General features: G+C 40.7%; 1 protein-coding gene across 1 annotated transcript in view; it reads left to right on the forward strand.

Annotated features, from left to right (window-relative positions):
• CDC123 (cell division cycle 123) overlaps positions 1-18394 on the forward strand; it is a 43239-nt gene that overhangs the window by 23526 nt on the left and 1319 nt on the right. The window contains exons 7-11 of the mRNA XM_006174192.3: positions 4364-4412; positions 6441-6516; positions 8031-8153; positions 9044-9072; positions 16483-16611. Coding sequence (XP_006174254.2) covers positions 4364-4412; positions 6441-6516; positions 8031-8153; positions 9044-9072; positions 16483-16611 — 406 coding nt within the window. The remainder of the gene's footprint in view (positions 1-4363; positions 4413-6440; positions 6517-8030; positions 8154-9043; positions 9073-16482; positions 16612-18394) is intronic.

The raw sequence follows: 18394 nt of genomic DNA on the forward strand, positions 1-18394 counted from the left end.
ATTCTGGGTTATAACAAGGAATTGTCTAACAGTTGCCCACCTTCCAAAGTGATCTCAAATGATTTCATATTAGTTCATCATTCAGACAAATTTCCATGTGTTATTTAAGGTATTTGTTGAGTTAACACAGGGGAGGTATTAGGTATTACGATGTATTTCTTGCTTTTGCTCATAAATAAATTTATAATACATGTTATAATTTTGTATTATATGCTGAGTTGGAATTTGATAATCTGTACTAGTTCTTACCATGGCTTTTTAGTTATGTGCTTATAGAAACAAAAACTAAAGTAGATTTAACGACTCAGTATTCCTTCTCTGTAAATTGCTTTCCTTGATCAGTGACTTGCTGTTACCTCTCTGAGGTACCTCTTTCTTGTGGCGGTTGGGAAAGTTGTTATTTTTGGAAATGAGATATCAGGTTTTTTCCTCCATTGCAGATGTAAATTTTTGGATCATCTGTGTTCTTGGTTCAGTCAGTTAAGGGAATAATACAAACATTTTTATGTTTGATATGACTGAAGCTATTTTATTGTTCCTGTTAGGAGACTTTGATTTTCTGTGAGTATTGTTTCTGCTAGTATTATCAAGGTGGTAAGTAGCCTTGATTTAAGGATTTCTTTCTTTTTCTTTTTTTAGTGTAACCTGGAATTTTGGAACTTAACTTATATAAGGATTGTAAAAATTTAAGTGTTAATACTAATTATCTTAACTCACTTATGCTTTTTAAACCAACTTCCTCCAGAATATAAATGGAATTTAAATATTCATAGGCAATTCTTTGCAGTATCTCAGCTGAGCTTCTGAAAATGTTACTGTTGACCTTCGCATTCAGTCTTAATTAGATGGCTCTGCACTTTCCTCTCCTTTCAGGGATGAGACTTGGCCATCTGGTTAATCATCTTAATAAGAAAAAGCCTTGTGCAGTAATCGCACATAACACATATGTTCTCACGTCAACCTTTTGAAACTAGTCAAGGTTTTTAAATAACATTAAATATTAAACCAATCACCACTTAAAAAAATAATGTTACAGGATGGTAAAATGCAAGTATGTTTTATAAGGTATACCTATTTTAAAGTAGCAAATGAAGATTAACCAAGGGTTGAAATCAATATTTGTAGAAATGGAGAAGCATTAAAAAATTTAGATAATGAAGACCTGTATTGGAAATGTTCCTTTTGGTTTTCCTGTAGAATTTTTAAACTAGATAGATATAGAGCCTTAATCTACCTGTTCTTTATAGAATAATATATAGTATTAAGAGCTATCCTCTATAATCAGATTTATAAAAAATATGGCACCCACATGGTTAAAATCACATTTCAAGAATTAAAATGGTAGTAGTCCTGTTACATTAACCATTAAGATAGTGCCATGTTACTTTGTTTATTTGAGTTCCTTTGTCATTTTTCTTTCCCCACCTCTCTTGAATATTTTAGATACATTTAAATTAAGGAAAGATAGGCAATTCAGTTTTATGATAAAGAGTTACTGGTTAGTTGGAAGCTAAAATATTAACTATGAAAAAAATTGAGGTGTAATTGTCCAAAGATTATATTAGTTTCAGGTGTACAAGTTAATGATTTTTTTGTATATATTGCAAGATGTGAAATACTAACTTTTAAAGTAAACTTGAATTGCCTGCTTCTTATAAGAGCACTACATGTACACTTTGTACTTTTATGTATTTTCTAATTCTTCAAAATTAAACATCAGAATAAAAGCAATGTGTATCTGAGGTGATAAGTATAATGTTAGAAATCTACAGATAAGCAGCAGAAGAAATGAACAGTCACTGCTAGGAAAGAACTGTTGTCAACGTTCTGAAAATGATCACTGTGTCACGCATGCTTTAAAAGAGGAGATTGTACTGAATGTAGTTTTGTGACTGTTTTTATTGTTTAAAAATGTACTGTATTGTGAACGTTCTTCTCTCCTGTGAAAAATTTCTCTTAGCACATAATTTTTTATTGCGCAAAACAATGTATTGATTTTTGACACATTTTTCATCTTTTCATGGAGAATTTTAAAAAGTTGAAGAAAAATGTTATAAGGATTAGGTGAATTTTTATTATATATGTAATTTTTACAATATAATTTTTTACCAATTTAAATATTTAGGCTATTAAACTAGGGGGGGGAAAGGTGAGGGAATCTTCTAAAATAAAGAAAAATTTATTATGTAGAACTATTGAAAGAGATGATCAAGGTCATATGTGCTTCTCAGGGTCCATCCAGTGTTTGTGGGTTTTTGGGTTTTTTTAAGTGAAATCTGAGAGCTTTCACAGCAGCTCTAGAAGCTCCGCCCCTGAGGGAAGCAGTTCCACGTGTAGCTTAGTGCCCTGCCACCACTTCCTTGACTTCTCGTGTGATGAACGTGGACAATAACAGTAGCACTTTTCTCCCAGGAACTGTTGCAAGGATTAAATGAGGTAGCAAATGTAAATGCTTCCTCTGGTGCCTGTTCACTAATACAGCGAAAACCTGCTCCTTTCAACAAAGCAGCCTGTGTGTTCCTTTCTTTGTCATTCAGATTGTATTCCTTGGTTCTCAACTGTTAATGGCAATGAAAGTTCTTATTTTTGGACGTTCTTACCCAGCCACATTATTTGTTTGTTATTGTTTGTAGCATAAACCATAAATGATTGCAGAGAATTCCAACTTAATTAGATACGCAGGGAAATTTAAAAGCTTTTCAAGCTCAGTTTCACTTGCGAATTGCCGAAGACATCTTTAAAACTACTTTTTGGTTTGCTAGTGTATTTTCTTCATAAAAATGTCCCTTGACTGCCTGTTTTGCTTATTCTTCAGTTGTTACTTTTCCCCAGAATTCTGTCACCTGCATGAGGTGATTGCTTCTGTCTACTTCCTTGACGTTGATTCTTACAACCGCCTGATGGTTATTTCCAGACAGTTATCTGCAACTCCACCCTGTCTTCTGAGTTTCCTTATTCCAGTTGCTTACTAGACATCTCTCTGTGGTTCTGCCAGGATATGTCCCACTCTGGACACCCAGGTGTAATCATTTCCCCTTTTCCTCCCTCCCCCTCCCCCAGCACCTGCTTTCCCTTCTGTCCAAGTAAATGGCCTTTGCATCACCATCCAGCTTGTCCTCAAGGCCAGCCACCCCAGTCGTCCGGCCTCTTTCTTCCTCACCCTGCACTTTGAGTCAGTCACCACGTAACACAGACTTTGTCTCCTAAATATCTTTATGTAGGGCTTCTTTCCCTCTCCCTCTCATGGCCATTGCATTAATGGGACCCTTGTCTCTCCCGAGAACTGTTGCAACAGGCCTTCTGACTGGTCTCTGTCTCCCAACTTGCCCCCTCCGTCCCCAGGCCCCCAGCACCATTACCGCTGTGATAGTCCTCAAGCCTGTGTTCTCTGATGTCCCTCAGATATTTAGAAACTTTTAACCCTGTCCCCTCCACTGTCTGTGTAATAAAGTACAACTCCCTGAGTGGGCCAGCGAGACCCTTCATGATCTGGTGCTACTTCTTGTCCAGAATTTCTCTCCAACCCTCCAACCTCATCTTTTGGCGAATTCTCCCCTCGCGTCCCACATCCCTCGATACGGTCTCCGGTAATTCTCTGCAGCCCCTCCTCCCTGTCGCATGAGGCCTTCCTGACTCCCAGCTCCCCTTCCCCGCACATAGCAGAGTAATCACTTCTCCCTTTGTGCCGCCAGAGTGTTTTTATTTTCATTTGCAGTGTTTTGAAATTCTTTGTCTACTCATTAGTCTTTCCTCACTAGACCAGCCTCCTGAAGGACAAGCGACTCTTAGTCATTTGAGCACTCAGGGCCTGGCCAGCCCCCGACAAGGTGGGGATTTAATAAAGGGTATGAAAAACTCTTCGTGAAGCTGACAGTTTATTTTAAGGGAGAAGCAATATACTTAATGGAGGAATGAATGATTCTATGAATTATTTCTTAAATGGCACACAGGGGAAGGATTAGGTTAACTATATGGCTGTAGATGGCAGAGTTGATGCTGGCAGAGAACCAGATCCCGGTCCAGCCGGGAAGCAGGGCACAGAGAGGACTGCGGTTAGACAGTCTGGCTTGTCTTGGGGACTGTATGTAGTCTTTTCTGGGTCTTAGCTTTTTTTAAATGGACAGAAAACTGGAGATTCTAGTAGCTCACACGGTTGTTTTGAGGACCAATGAAATAACATTTCAGGGTGCCTGGGCTAACGCCTGACCCTGACTAGTGCTTAATTCAGTGAATTTGAATTAGTTTTCTGTTACTGGATGCTTTTAATAAAACCTTACTCTCCTTTTAAATATAAGCAGTGTGTGTTCATAAACTGATGCTATAAAAACAAGATTCAATTGCTTTTTTTTTTTTTGCCTCAAAGATTTATTCATTGTACTGATGATTCTCCAGATCCCTGTATAGAATATGAGGTAAGAACCTTTTTTTAAAGATCTTGATGAAGTTGATAATCCTAAATGAAGATGTTTGGAGAATTGCTGTTTATTCTTAAGTGAAATGAATCCAGTTTTTTGGACTAAATTCTCTAGGAACTTAGAGCCATTAAATTTTTTAATTTATGAAATATATACATAAAATATATATGTTATATATATATATACACATACATCCAGTATATATGCAGTATGAACATACTGTAGAATATTTTATTTTGTAATAAAAGAAACACCTTTATACTAACTGTCCATCTTAACCTGTTTAAGCTTTTTTAACCTGGTTTACAAGGAAAAGTAGTCATCACCATTTTACCATTTAGGTCCAGTGGACCTTTTTATTTTTTTTATATTGTTCACTCATTTTACAGATTACATACTGAAGAAAACAAAAGGATCACGAAAAACTTTTTACTTTTTGTATTTTTTTCAACCACAGTGTATGTGTTACCTATCCAAAATGTTTCAATAAAGATTACACAGATTTTCCAAAACCTTAATGTCAGTTTGCAACAATTGCATGTTTCTTTGTTGTTTTAATAAAGATGACTGTAGCCGTAAAAAATATATTTGTGGGTTTCAGGTTTTAATAGATAACAACAGGATAATTTTTTAGTGTGGGGCTCTTCATTTAATAATTAGGTTCTTCTCAAAAATACAGCACACGTAAAACTTGACTAATACTCACAATGATGAAAATTGAAATCAGTGCATTTTAAATTTCTAAGACATACTTTAACAATAGTTTGGTTTTTTTTTTTAAAGAAAAGCAACTTCCTATCAAAAACTTAAAAATACAAGAAAGTATGAGGAATCTACCACCCGTATTAATTAGCATTTTGGCCTTCAACTTCCCTTGAGATGTTTGTGCGTGTTTGTGTGTATGTGTGTGTGTATACACACTCTCTTCATGAGATGCTTTGTATGCCACTTTTTTTCCTCCACTTCTGGCATAGTATGAGCATTTTCACAGTTCATTAGATGTTTTTTATATCATGATTTTTAGTGACTGCTTAGAGATTTGCCATTTCATTTTTTATTTAACAGACATTTCCTCAGCACCTGCTAGGTGTTCCATACTTGTGCTGGGAACACAAAGTTAAAAAGACCCAGAAGAGAGACTTGTGTCAAATTATCATAGAACAACAGGGATGTATGGGCTTTCTCTCAAGTGTCATGTACGAGAAACTGTGGGAGGCACAGTAGGAAGGGACCGACTGGGCCCATTGGGGGATTCCAGGAATGGGGCCGAGAACAATTCACCATCTCCTAGGTCTTGAGGGGCAGAGAGCTGTGTGCCAGGATGAGGGAGGCTGGGGGCACTAGGCAGTGATTAGTGAATACTTAAGAAGGACAAGACTAGTTTTTTTCCAAAGAACATTTAAAAACAAACTCCGAAACATACATCTGTCATCCATACAATTTATAAATTGCAGCAATATGAGAATTTGCACAAATTAAATAATCAATCACAATAATAAGACCCATTTATGACTTGGACCATTGGTAGAATTGTTTTACCTTAAAATAATGGGAAAATCATAGAAGAGTTACAGTGAGTCTTTGTGATAAGCCATAATAATTTTATCAGAGTAAATAGTACAGAATGATGCTTAAGGTAGATGACTTTGAAGTTATTTTATTTTGTGATATTCGTAAAGGAGTAAGGAACGTATGAATTACAGGGCAGCTTGCATCCCAACAATGATAAGATTTACCTTCGTCATTCTTTGAGTTGCATTATGTTAGAATTCCCCAAATGATAAATAAGTGACAAAAAGGCTCTTTGTCATCAAGAGTTTTAACACAAGTTCCCCTATTCTGTTAGGCTAGTAGATTGTAACCCGATTCCCTGCATCTCATGTCAGGAATGTTTCATGATGCCTTTTTTGAAAAAACCATTTGATAACAGCAGTTAAGACACAGCCTTGACATCAAATTGTCTACTAGACTAGTGAATGTCCTCTAATTACATAGTTGGATTACTTTTTTTCCCTTTGTCTGCAGCTTGTCCTTCGAAAATGGTGCGAATTAATTCCTGGGGCTGAGTTCAGATGTTTTGTCAAGGAAAATAAGCTTATTGGTGAGTTTTTTTGTTTTTTTAATCTTTGTAAGTAATCGTTAAAAAAAGAAAAGCTTTTGATGGAAATAAATTACTTAGTAATTAAGACAGGGTAACAGTCAGTTTTTATCTCAGATGCTGCCTGTAAGCAGTTGGCACTGACTCTCTGGAATGCTCTGTTGACGATGATCATGAGGCCACATTCCCTTCCTACAGGAAATCATGTCTGTCTGGATTCCAGAGGCATAGGTGATGGTCTTCACCATCCCCAGTTTAGGATGCGTATAATACCACCTACCTTCTCTTTGGGGCTTTCCTAAGTATTACTAGCAACGCACTGCTTATTTTAAGCATCATAAAAAGCGCAGTTTTTGAACTTTATTTCTACCCAGAGAAAATACGTGAACAAGTATGTGCATTACTTTAAAAGCCGCCCATTTTCTTTCCTCTCAGGTTATTATTTTGTCTGCTATGATATTCCCAAGTTAAACATTGAAAATAACTTGCTCTTATTTTGTCTAAGCACATTTTCCGTGATCATCAACCAAGAAAGTGTGATTTGAACAGAATCATATCAACACTGTTTTGTTTATTTAATGTGATATTGACATGTATTAACTTACCCAAAATAAACTTGGGGTATTCGAATTTATCGTGTTACTAGATATTCCTGAATGAAAAACTGCAATGTAAGTGCAACTAAAGAAGGGAGTCATGGCAGGGGGCAGTGTAGCTCAGTGGTAGAGCATGTGCTTAGCATGCACGAGGTCCTGGATTTAATCCCCAACACCTCCATTAAAAATAAATAAACCTAATTACCTCCCCCCTCCAAACAAACAAACTAACCCCTCAAAAAAGAAAGGAGTCCTACATATGATTAAGAAATTGGATGGAAGTCCTCCTTTTAGAGTAGAGAACTTTTTCCTAGACGTGGAGCAAACTGAAGGAGTTTTTACAGTACTCCCTTCTGTGTATTTGGAGTATCAGCAAGTCACTCTGAAGAAAGGAATGCTTACTTTTCCATGGCCTGAAACGTCAGGCTTGTGAGGGCGGGACAGCACGTATGAACAGGAAAAACAGGCTGCTTCCGTGCAATGCATTAGGAACACAAAAGACATACAGTGACAGATATTTCACATTTTCTCAAAGAAAATGGAAAAGGATGCCAATTTTTAGAGAGTTCACTGGAAAAAATGAACTGACTGTGTGCAGGTTTAAAATTTCTTTCATTTTTTACCTAATAAACATTTTTATGACTTTGAATTCTTTCCGTTTTACTAAATAAAAGTAACTGCCATTTCTAAAGTAAGAATGCATGGCAAGATGGAACTTCAGGGTTCACCGGTCCATATGAACCTTTATAACTGGTAAGTTTTATATCTGTATAAAATGCTGAGTAATGTATAATGCAGGCCTCATCTGATTGGTCTTCTGGTCTACTTTAATGATTCTTTCAAAAAGAGGTTCAAATCACATTTTGATGTTTCAGAAAAGAATATTATATATTAACAGAATATAAAATATTTTCTTGTTAGGTATTTCTCAGAGGGACTACACACAATACTATGATCATATTTCTAAACAAAAGGAAGAGATTTGCAGAGGCATACAAGACTTTTTCAAGAAACACATACAGTATAAATTCTTAGATGAAGACTGTGAGTATTTTTTACTGACCCAGTGAAATGCATGTTACTGAACCTTATTTCACAGTGGTGTATATTTTAAAATTGGATTTGAAAAACTATTTTAAGCATTTTGCTATATTACAGTATTGCTGATGGATTGGCATGTTGATTTTACCTTTTTTAACCAGAGTCCCTTTTTAATACTGAGACAGTTCTCTCTCCTGTCTTTTGAGGTATTTTATTATACAGCTCAGAGAGTCTCTACAGAGAACCAGATGCTTCTGTTATTAGGACTAAAATTAGCTGGTTGACTTACCTACCTTTCTAGATTTTTTATTTGAATGACCAGATAGCACTAGTTACGAAGCAAATATTTGTGAGTTGTTAGTAAGAACTGAAGGTATATTGTGTATGAGACAGTTTTCATGCATTGTCAAATTATGTCTTCTGTGGTTTACATTTTTCTACTTGCCAAGCCTGGGGTCTATGACAGATTTGACTTTTAAAAAAGATTAATCATGCCATAAGCACAGCTAGATTTTATGCTTTCCTACTACAGGTTTGGCTCATTTAATTCCCCATCAAATAGTAAGTTCCTGATGCACCTTTCACTAGTGTGGGTAACCTGTCTGTAATGGTGAACCGGTTGAGGCAATGTCGGTGTCTGGTTTGAATTTTTAAATATAAGGGATGATGGCTGAGGATGAGAAAAGAAAAGCAAAATTATGGAAGTGAAACATTGCAAGATGCCTCTTTATAGTTTGAAGTTTTGAGATGTAGAAGCATGAAGTCCTCAAGGTCAATAATCTAGTCTTCTATGTGAGTAGCTGATAATAAAATGTATTTTAATTTTCAAAAGGAGACTCAGTTCATGAAAATAGTAGTTCACTGTTAACTTTGAGTCTTTTTCTCCTTTGCAGTTGTATTCGATATATATAGAGACAGTAGGGTAAGTAAAAAATAATATTTGATATGCTTTAAACACATAGGCATTCTATATGTGAAGGGCTCACTGCTCAAAAAATATTTCCTGAAATCAACTAAGGTATTTGACATACACAGTGGACAAGAATCTCCCCTTAAAATATCCTTAACACTGGGAGACACGGTGTCTTCCATCATTACGAGTCGCAAGTTCAGGGATTATTAATGTAACAGACGGCTAAACGCCACCCTCTGCCCTCCTTTTCCTGCGGTCTGGGCCTGCTTAAAATAGTTCAGTTCACACTCTTCGGTGTGGCCAGGAGTTTGTCACTTGATGTTTAGATGGTTATTTTCAATCACCTGAAAGGTGATTGAGTCACTTGTACCTTTAGACTGAAGATGAGGATTTGAGTGATTTATGTTTATTCTGTAATCTTAAAGTGATGGAAACTTCTGTAATGAAACGAAAACAAAAACCTGACCTAATAAATCTTGCAGCAAAGATTTCACTATGAAGACATGCAAGAGAAATTTGGGTCACTGAGGGTCCTATGATGGTGCTCACTGACTTAGCTGTTCAGAGGACAGCAGGTGTGTTTTCTAAGTACGTGACCCGTATGTTTCCTAAACGTTACCCACAGTTTTCTCTTTCCTTCTCCACACCCATGTTGCCTCACTGTTGTGTTGCTTGTGATAGCTTTGAATCATTTTTTTGGACACAAGGATATGGCCTGTATGGTCATGTCCTGAAATAACTTAACTGTTTACTCTCCTCTGTGGAGCTGAAGACATCAGTTACTCTGTTTTCACCTCTCTGTCTTAAAGGGGGATGGCATCTCTTAAGTTAGAAAGGGAGCTATAAATTGAGCTGTGATAAAGAAGAGGGATGTTACCTAGCAGAATTTCAACTTAGTGGAAACAAACCTAGAGAAGGGATGGGGAGCCGTTGTGGTGGAATGGCTGGGACCTAAACTGTGGGATCTCAGGGCTCCATTCCAGCCTCTGCCTCTGACAGCCAGACACCGGCCACGTCCGGTCACTCACGCGCCCACCATTTATCGAGAGCCTGTGATAGGTTAGATGCTGTGCTTCTAACAAGATGATGTCTCGACCTTCACGGAGCTTACCTTGGAGACTTCCACCTGCCAGGGAACTGGCCTGGTCAAAAGCAGGAACAAATCAGTTAGTGAGGGAGTAGACCTAGCCCTTCACCCTGAGTGTGCAGCTCAGAAGAGCTCTATTCTTATTTAATTCAGGACCTCCCTTAGTCCACACAACCCTGTGAAGTATGTGTCATTTGTTCCCATGTTACAGATAACTAAACCTAAAGCAATTATATTTTTCAGTCATAATTTCTTCGAATACGTTTTCCATTCCCTTTTATCTTTCTTCTCCTTCTGGGACCCCTGTTATGTGAATTGGCTCACTTGGTATTATCCCCTAGGTCTCATATGTTGCTTTCACTTTTTTTATTTGTCTTTCTGTCTGCTGTTCTGACCAGGTGATTTCCATTATTCCATCTTCCAGATCACTTACTCGTTCTTCTGCATTATTTAGTTTGCTGTTTATTGCCTTTAGCTCAGCTTTCATCTCAGCAATTGAGTTTTCTGATTTTCATTGGCTCCTCTTCGTAGTTTCTAGTTCCTTGTCACAGTGATCTGCGTTTCTTTCGAGAGCCTTTTTTAGCTCCTTCAGTATTTTTATTACCTCCTTTCCAAACTTGGGATCTGGTAGACTGGAGAGGCCTGTTTCATTGTTTTTTTGAGGGATTTCTCTTGTTTTAATTAGGCATCTGCTTCTTCATTTTACTTATATTTCTCTGACTCTGAATTTAGGAGAAACAGTTGTCTGCTGCAGTCTTGAGGGCTGTTTTCCTGTGAGAGTGTCCCCGGGTAGCCTGCATGCATCTAATACTTTTGTGCGAGGGCTGTTTTTAGTGTGAGTGGCTGCCACGTCTTTCCTCCACGTGTGCTGGCTGTGACCCCCTTGACTGGGGGTGTGACTGGTGCCGTGGTGACCAGAGCCTGCACTGGGTGTTGAGGGGGGCCTCCTCTTTGCTCTCTGGTTGTCACAGCCCTGTTGGGGGCTGGGTCTGCTCCCCAGTTGCTGGAGGAGAAGCCCTCAGATCGGTTTCTGAGCTGCGGTGTGAGGTGGGCAGGACTGGAGCACTTCTGCTGGGAAAGGAGCTGCTAAGTCTTTCTCCTCAGGAGCTGTCCCCCGGGCAGAGCACTCCATGGTGTCACCTGTCACCTGTTGTGCGGGCTCCGAGAGTGCACTGTGGTTGGCGCTGCCCTCGCCCCACCTCAGCTGTGGGAATGCAGGCAGTTAGGCCAGATGTCCCTCAGGTGCTGTGCTCACAAAGCCACCAACACGGATCTGCTGGTGCAGATCCGCCGAAGTCAGGTACCAGGATCTGCACATTGTCACGCATCTAGACCTGCTGTGGGAGCCAAGGGGCCAGCCCAGACCCCAGCCCTGCCTCCACGTGCACACCCCCATGGAGCCCTCAGCTTGAAGCAGTTCTGTCTTAACGCAGTTATATTTAATGGCATTTGCAGATTTGTAGCTTGCCCGGGTCTCTCCCTGTTTCCCTGGCACACGCCCAGGCAGGTCTGCTGTGATGTTCGGGAGGGCCAGCCAGTCAATGGAAATGTGTGGTTTGGTGAGAGTCATGTAGATGTCTTAAGTGAAGTTAGACGTGTCCGTAAGTAATCACTGCTGGGATCTTACAGAACTGAAAGCAGCCATGTGCTTTCAAAGTGGGAAACCTGCCAGTACAAACATCCTGACAGCTTCTGAGAAGAGATATGAGCCATGACGTCAGGCTCACTCGCATTCACTCAGTGCACGATGTCGGACACATAATTTTACAACCATTCTTGCGACAGAACTAACTCTTTTATGGTGGTCTCTGACATGAAGTGTAACTGGAGTGTGTTTGGGCTTGGTGCACGTCGATGTGTCTGCTTTCTGCTGGTGCCTGGGCAAGGTGCCTCAGTATGGATGGGTTCTAACCCCACGTATGTCGGAGCCGTGGCCACCCAGCCAGCAGGGCTGGGGTGAGGCCTTGGAATGTGTATTTTAAGAAGCTCCTTGAGCAATGATAACACATAACTGGAATTTAGAATAACGACCTTAGATACTTGAAAAATGATTCATTCGGGTCCCCTTATGGATTCTTTTTGGTGATAGTTACTGTTTTGTTACTAATTTCATTGCTTTTGGGGATGAATATGTCTGCCCTTGAGTCTTGGATATTGTTGAGAATGGATTTGCAACTTGGTCACTTTTTCATAACTCTCCTGTGTGTGACTGAAAAATGAAAGTACAGTTTCTAATGTGTGAAGTATTTTGTAGGTGTTTTGTTGGATTAAACATATTAATAATGTTAAAATCTTCTGTGTGTTACGAATGAAGTGATGTCTGAGGATACCTTCAAAACAGTACAGATTTGGGGGAACAGGTGGGCTATAGATGAAACAAAACCAGCCACAGATTCGACAAGAGAACTGTGGAAACTGATGGAAGGCACATGGGCTCCTTGTACTATTTTGTCTGCTTTTGTTTATATTTCAACTTTTCCATGTAAAAACTTTTTTTTTTAACTTTAAAAAGCATGAAAAAAAATCTACATCTTTCCTAATTTTGTCTACTTAATTTATCAGTTACTGAACAGGGTATATTAAAACCTCCTGCTTTCTAGTTCTGTCTTTTTTTGTGTTACATACTTTGGGTTATGTTCTTCAACAAATACTAGTTCGTGATGGTTTTGTTTTCCCAGTGAATTCTCATCCTTAGGCAGTGACCCTCTCTGTCCCTAGTAACACACTGGTGCTTTTTGCATTAAAGTGTGTTCTGTCTGATTAATACTGTTGCTAGTTTTCTTTTGGTCTTAGAATGTATCTTTTTTCAGTCTTTTTATTTTTAGCTGTTAGGTTTTAGGTGTGCATTTGTGTCTTGTTAAGTAGTGTATTGCTGGGTTTTGTTTTTTCATTCAGTGACAGTTCCTGGTTTTAACGGGCAAGTGTAGTTTGTATTGATCATGTTTGATATTTGAATGTTTTCCAGCGTATTTTCTTGACTGATTTGCTTTGCTTTCCTATGCTTTTTTTTAATCCTTTTATTTATATTACTGTTTTTTCTTTATTCTTTCCACCCTCTCCCCCAGTTATTTTGAAGTTTGGCTTTTTATTTCTGTTATTTTGGTAGTTATCATTAAATCTTAATATGGGTAATTAATAAGCTCTAAAGTTAATTTTACCTCCTGTCACCCTCATAATGCAAGGACCTTGGAACACTAGTTCCTGGCACCCATTTTGGTCTCATGTGATTTCTGAATTTTCGTTCAGCTTTGGATTTATCCCCCAAATTTCGCATTGCTGTCACTGTTCAGTTTCTTTGCTCACCAGCGCTTTTTGCTTCTCACTGCTTTTTGGATCCAGTTTCTTTCTGACAGCACGTCCTTGAGTAGTTAAGTCCCTCTGCTGTTGGCTGGGGAAGGTTTTGTTTCACTTTTGGGCGTGAATGACGATCTTAGCTGAGTACTGAATTGTCAGTTGACCAGTTCTGTTGCCTCAGCACCTGGAACACACTGTCCCATTGTGGTCGACTTTCCTCTCCTTTCCATTTTTCTCTTTTGTCTTTTTGCCATACTTTCAAAGTCTAAGAATTAATTTCTTTTGTCAGTTATGGAGAATCTCAGGTACTTTTTCAAATACCATGTCTTCCCTCTCTGTCCTCCGGCCTCTGGGATCTGATGAGAGGTGTGCTGGCGCGTCTCCTCGCCACCTTTCCCCCACCCCGTTCCTCTCGGTGCTGTGCTGTGCGGTTCCTCAGGTGCTCCAGGTGACTGGTTCTCTTTCAGCCACGTCTCATTTGATTCTTTTAACCTATTTACTGTGTTTTAAGTCATACCAGCTAGACTTTTTCATTTCTGCAGATTTTGTTTGGTGACTTTTTCAATTCTGCCTATTCCTTTTTTCATAGTATCTTGGTTTTAGGGCTTTGATTTCTTTCATAGTTTCAGTCATTTAAAACTGCTGAATTTTTTTGGTCAGATTTTTTGAGATACAGTTTTCGTAAAGTTCACCATTTGTAGCGTCTGTGAGTTTTGACAGACGCGTCCAGCCGTGTGACCACGGCCGCAGCGAGGACGCACAGCTGCTCCAGCGCCGCCCCGGGCTTCTCGTGAGCCGCCCCAGCCCCTGGCAGGCACCGCTCCAGAACTCGCAGAGTTTTAAAAATTTTAATTGATAATACATTCACATAGTTCAAAAATCAAATCAGTGTGAAAATACACACAAAAGGTCCACTCTCCCCCCGCCCCTCGGCACTGCTACAGGGTGCCGTTTGTTTCTGCTGTTTGTTTCTGCTGGATCCTTGCGGTATTTCTCGATGCAGAACCAAGCAGCATGCTCAGTTTTTTCCCATCTTTCTTACACAAGAGTTAGCATATGATATACACTTGGACCTTGCTTTTTGCACTTTTTTAAAACAATGTATCTCGGAGAGCTTTCTAATTTCTTACATGGCGCTGTGTGTGTGTGTGTGTGTGTGTGTGTGTGTGTGTGTGTTCTGGTCTGGACTGAGCTCTTTAAAGGAGTAGATTCCGTGTTACTGATCTTTATACCTCAATGCCTGGCACCGTGTTTGGTGCACAGAGATTTGTTTGGGTGGATCAGGCGGGTGGTGAGTTGGTGGATATTGGGGAGGTCAGTGTGGCCACTTTGACCTGATGGGTCACCTACAGCAACTTCTCAGGATGTCCTGTTTCCGAGGTATGACATGAAAAACGTGTTATAGGTATAAAATCCTCATCTTGATAGTTTTAGGCCTGATTACAGCTGGTTTATTTTTCTTAGATTAGAGGATGGCTTCTGACTCGCAGAACAGATTCTGCCAGCCATCAGTCCTAACAGCAGTGCTCTTACTTGTTTTTTTCACACTGTGGCAGAGTTTTAGTTTATGGAGTCAATATCCTGATACAGATGCAGCGAGTTTTTTTTCTTTAAAAAAAAAAAGAAAAAATATAATGAGATGGTTTTACTAGTTATAAAAACTCAAGTAGAACGGGTTTGAAGGTTAGAAAATACCCATTTTGTTAAAATAACATGCAGTATACCAAAGACATCAGAGTCATCGCCCAAAAAGCAAAGCTGACATCGTACGAAGGGGTTGATGGATGGCTGACATTACTTCACACATTGAGAGAACGTCTGAGTGGGCACCAGATTGAGGTGAGGATGCAACTCAAGTGGCAAGAAGGAGCTGCAGGATTTCTCCTGGGGATCCTAAAAACTAGGACACTTGGCCAAACAGCATATGGTACAAACTTCCTGTGACGGTTCTCTGCTGCTCACGAGAGGTTTCTAGTTTGGAGCTAGTGCTAATAGATGTGTCATCTGTCTTAAGTTTTTCCTTGAACCCAGATGAGAAATAGTCCTAGGTGTTAGTGGTGCGGGCTCAGCAGTCTAGTTCCTTAGGTATTTGTAATTTTACACACACGTGTCTGATCAAGACAAGATTGCTACATATTTGCAGGAAAAAAAACTACCAACAACAAAACAGTCCAATTATACGAATTTCTCAATGAGAAAGATCAAGAGGTGCAAAGACAGAAGTTTCCAGGAAACGTTTATCTACTAAATGGCACGTGCATCTCTGTGATCAGATGTGTTGGCTCTGATTTCCCAGCAGGATTTTGCAGATTCCCCAGCTCATTTATGGCTGTGCTCTCCCACTTTATACTAAGATGCCACTGTCTCTGACTAACCTGGTCTGACCAGATCAGAGCTATTTTTTCCCTGAGGCTGGTCCTATCACGCTGTCCATCACTTCTCTCTCAGTTGGAGAAGACTGTTTCTTTCAAAGGTTGATATGTTGTTTTAATTTCATCTCCCTTTCCTGTGTCATCAAGTTCTATCACGCAGAGAAAATAGTTATTACATTGAAATTAAAGACAACTGAGCTTTTTCTTACGTCTTTTGTATGTTTTAACAAAAAACAAAAAACAGCCCTTTCCAGCAGCCTCTCGGGGTTCAGGAACGGTGCTGAGAGCTGCTTCCTTGGGAAGGGTAACTGAAGACACCCTCAAGCGTCCCAGCTACCCTGCTTTGGGGGAAACACTTTGTGAGGGTGTCCTTTTACCTGCTTGGGTTTTTGATGTGACTTCCCCCCGTGTCCTGGGGCAGGAGTTGGAAGATATGTCTCCGTCAGGGACCTCTCTTCTAGGTCTCTCCTCTGCCTTCCCTTTGGGTCTGTGCCTCCTGGACTTAGACAGGTGGCCCTTTCTCAGGTGGTACTTGGAGGAACTGCCATTCGAAATAAACGATAAGGTTTTTAAGATTATATTTTGGATAAAATTATACGACCTTTCTGATAAGACAGAAGACTTGGTTTCATCTTATGCTCATGAGACTTTCTGTCTGTGCTGCAGGGCAAGGTGTGGCTGATTGATTTTAATCCATTTGGTGAAGTGACAGATTCGCTTCTGTTTACATGGGATGAGCTGATATCTGGAAGAAACCTAAAGGGAGATTTTACTGAAGGAGAAGCTCTGGAGCAGGTGAGATGATGAAGAGGGTCCACAGCCAACCTCTCAGGCCACTGAGCAACTGCTCGCTTGTCCTTTGGGCAGGAACACAGATTCACTCAGAGACACCGGCCCCCAGCGGTGATGGGAGAAGGGTGTGCTTTGTGACTTATTCACTTAAGTTGGTCTGAAGAAATGAGATCACCTGATAGATTTTTTTCTTGTTGTTTTTCTTTTTCTTGGCTCCTCTGTCCTGCCCACCTGGGAGAACCCTGACCCTGGTCTGTTTACTCTGGCCAGCCCCAGGCTGATAGAAGGGCGTCGCTCTGACACACAGATGGGAGCTCTTCCCCGTCCCAACCCCCGACTTCCCACGGGCTGTCACTACCGCCTGCGTGTCCCTCACCAGCATCCTCTCCCCTCATCCACCATGGCCCTTCCACCGCCTCCACGCCCCTCAGAACTTCCGTCCCGTCCCTCCTGTCTTCCTCCCCAGCACAGGGTTTCGCTTCTTTCCTCCTAGGAGGAGAGAATCCATTGGTGAGAACTCACTCCATCTGATTGTCATCAGACCCACAGACTTGGCTGCGTCCCTCCTCCTCTGCCTCATCTCTCGGGAGACCTGGTGGTTCCATCTGTCCTCTTTCCTTTTCCCAGTCTCTTCCCTCCCGCCGGCTCCTCTCTCTCAGCAGTAACTGTGTTCTGACATCTCCCGTCTCAGAGAGCAGACCTCCTCCAGCCTCTGCCTGCACCCAGCCACTCTCTGCTTTCTCCCCATCTCCACAGCCACACCGTCTTATAGCAACAACTTTGTCTTGCTTTTTTTCTGCCTATAAAAGCAGTGCATGCTCATTTTTAAATTAAATTTGAAAGTCACTCATCATCTTACCACCTTAAGACCCAGTGTTTGTATTTTGTCTGTAACATGCCTATTCAAATGAGGGCACTATGTGTGCAATCCTATCTGCTCAGTGCTTCATTTCCTGCTGTCTTGTGTTTTCTGCCTTTTACAGAATAGTTTTATCTTCACCTGACTACCTGTCTAAAAAGGAACCTACATGGTTCTTTTCTCATCATAGCGCCCTGTTGTTTAGTTTTTATAACCCGTTTTACTATCTGGATCAGTCTTGTGAGTTTATTTATTTGCTTGCTCGCTGGCTTTCTGCCATTCTTGCTGACCAGCTTTTCTCCCATCCTGAGAACAAGGTCCAGCACACAGTAGGTGTTTGATGAGTACTTGTCAGATGGCTGGTCTGTCCCAAGAGACAGCCTGCTTTCTAGGGCTCTGTGGTCCTGTTCCGTGCCAGCTCCCGGCCCGCCTCCATCTGCTGGACTCCAGCCGTCCCTCCCCTAGACAGCTGCCGCCCGGGAAGCCCACACCCAAGGCCTCTGCTCGGAAATTCTTTACGGCACCGGGCACCGTGTAAATAGCCTGTGCAAGACTCTAGGCAAGTATGTTAAAGAATGTGAAGGCCCGTTAAATAGGACCCCTGCATTTGCAGGCATAAAAGTCTGACAGAGAGCCGCAAAGAAGTAAGTTAAATGACATGAGAAAAGAACAGAAGGGTTAGGAGTTCGGAGCCCTGGTTTGCCCCACAGTTATTCTCTCAGGCAGCCCTTCCCAACCGTGTGCCTGCAGAAAACAGTCATGGTGGTAAAGCCTGCTGGCCCGTCTGGGATTGCTCCGCACCGGAGATGAGTAGCCTCGGCCTGTGAGAGACCCCCCCATCTGCACCGCAGCCCTCAGGGGTCCACCTGGCTCCCCTAGACTCTGTCTTCACATATGTTGTATTCTTACATTCTTGTGAGTCTGTGG

Source organism: Camelus ferus, chromosome 35 (genome assembly GCF_009834535.1).
Source record: "Camelus ferus isolate YT-003-E chromosome 35, BCGSAC_Cfer_1.0, whole genome shotgun sequence".
NCBI lineage: Eukaryota > Metazoa > Chordata > Mammalia > Artiodactyla > Camelidae > Camelus > Camelus ferus.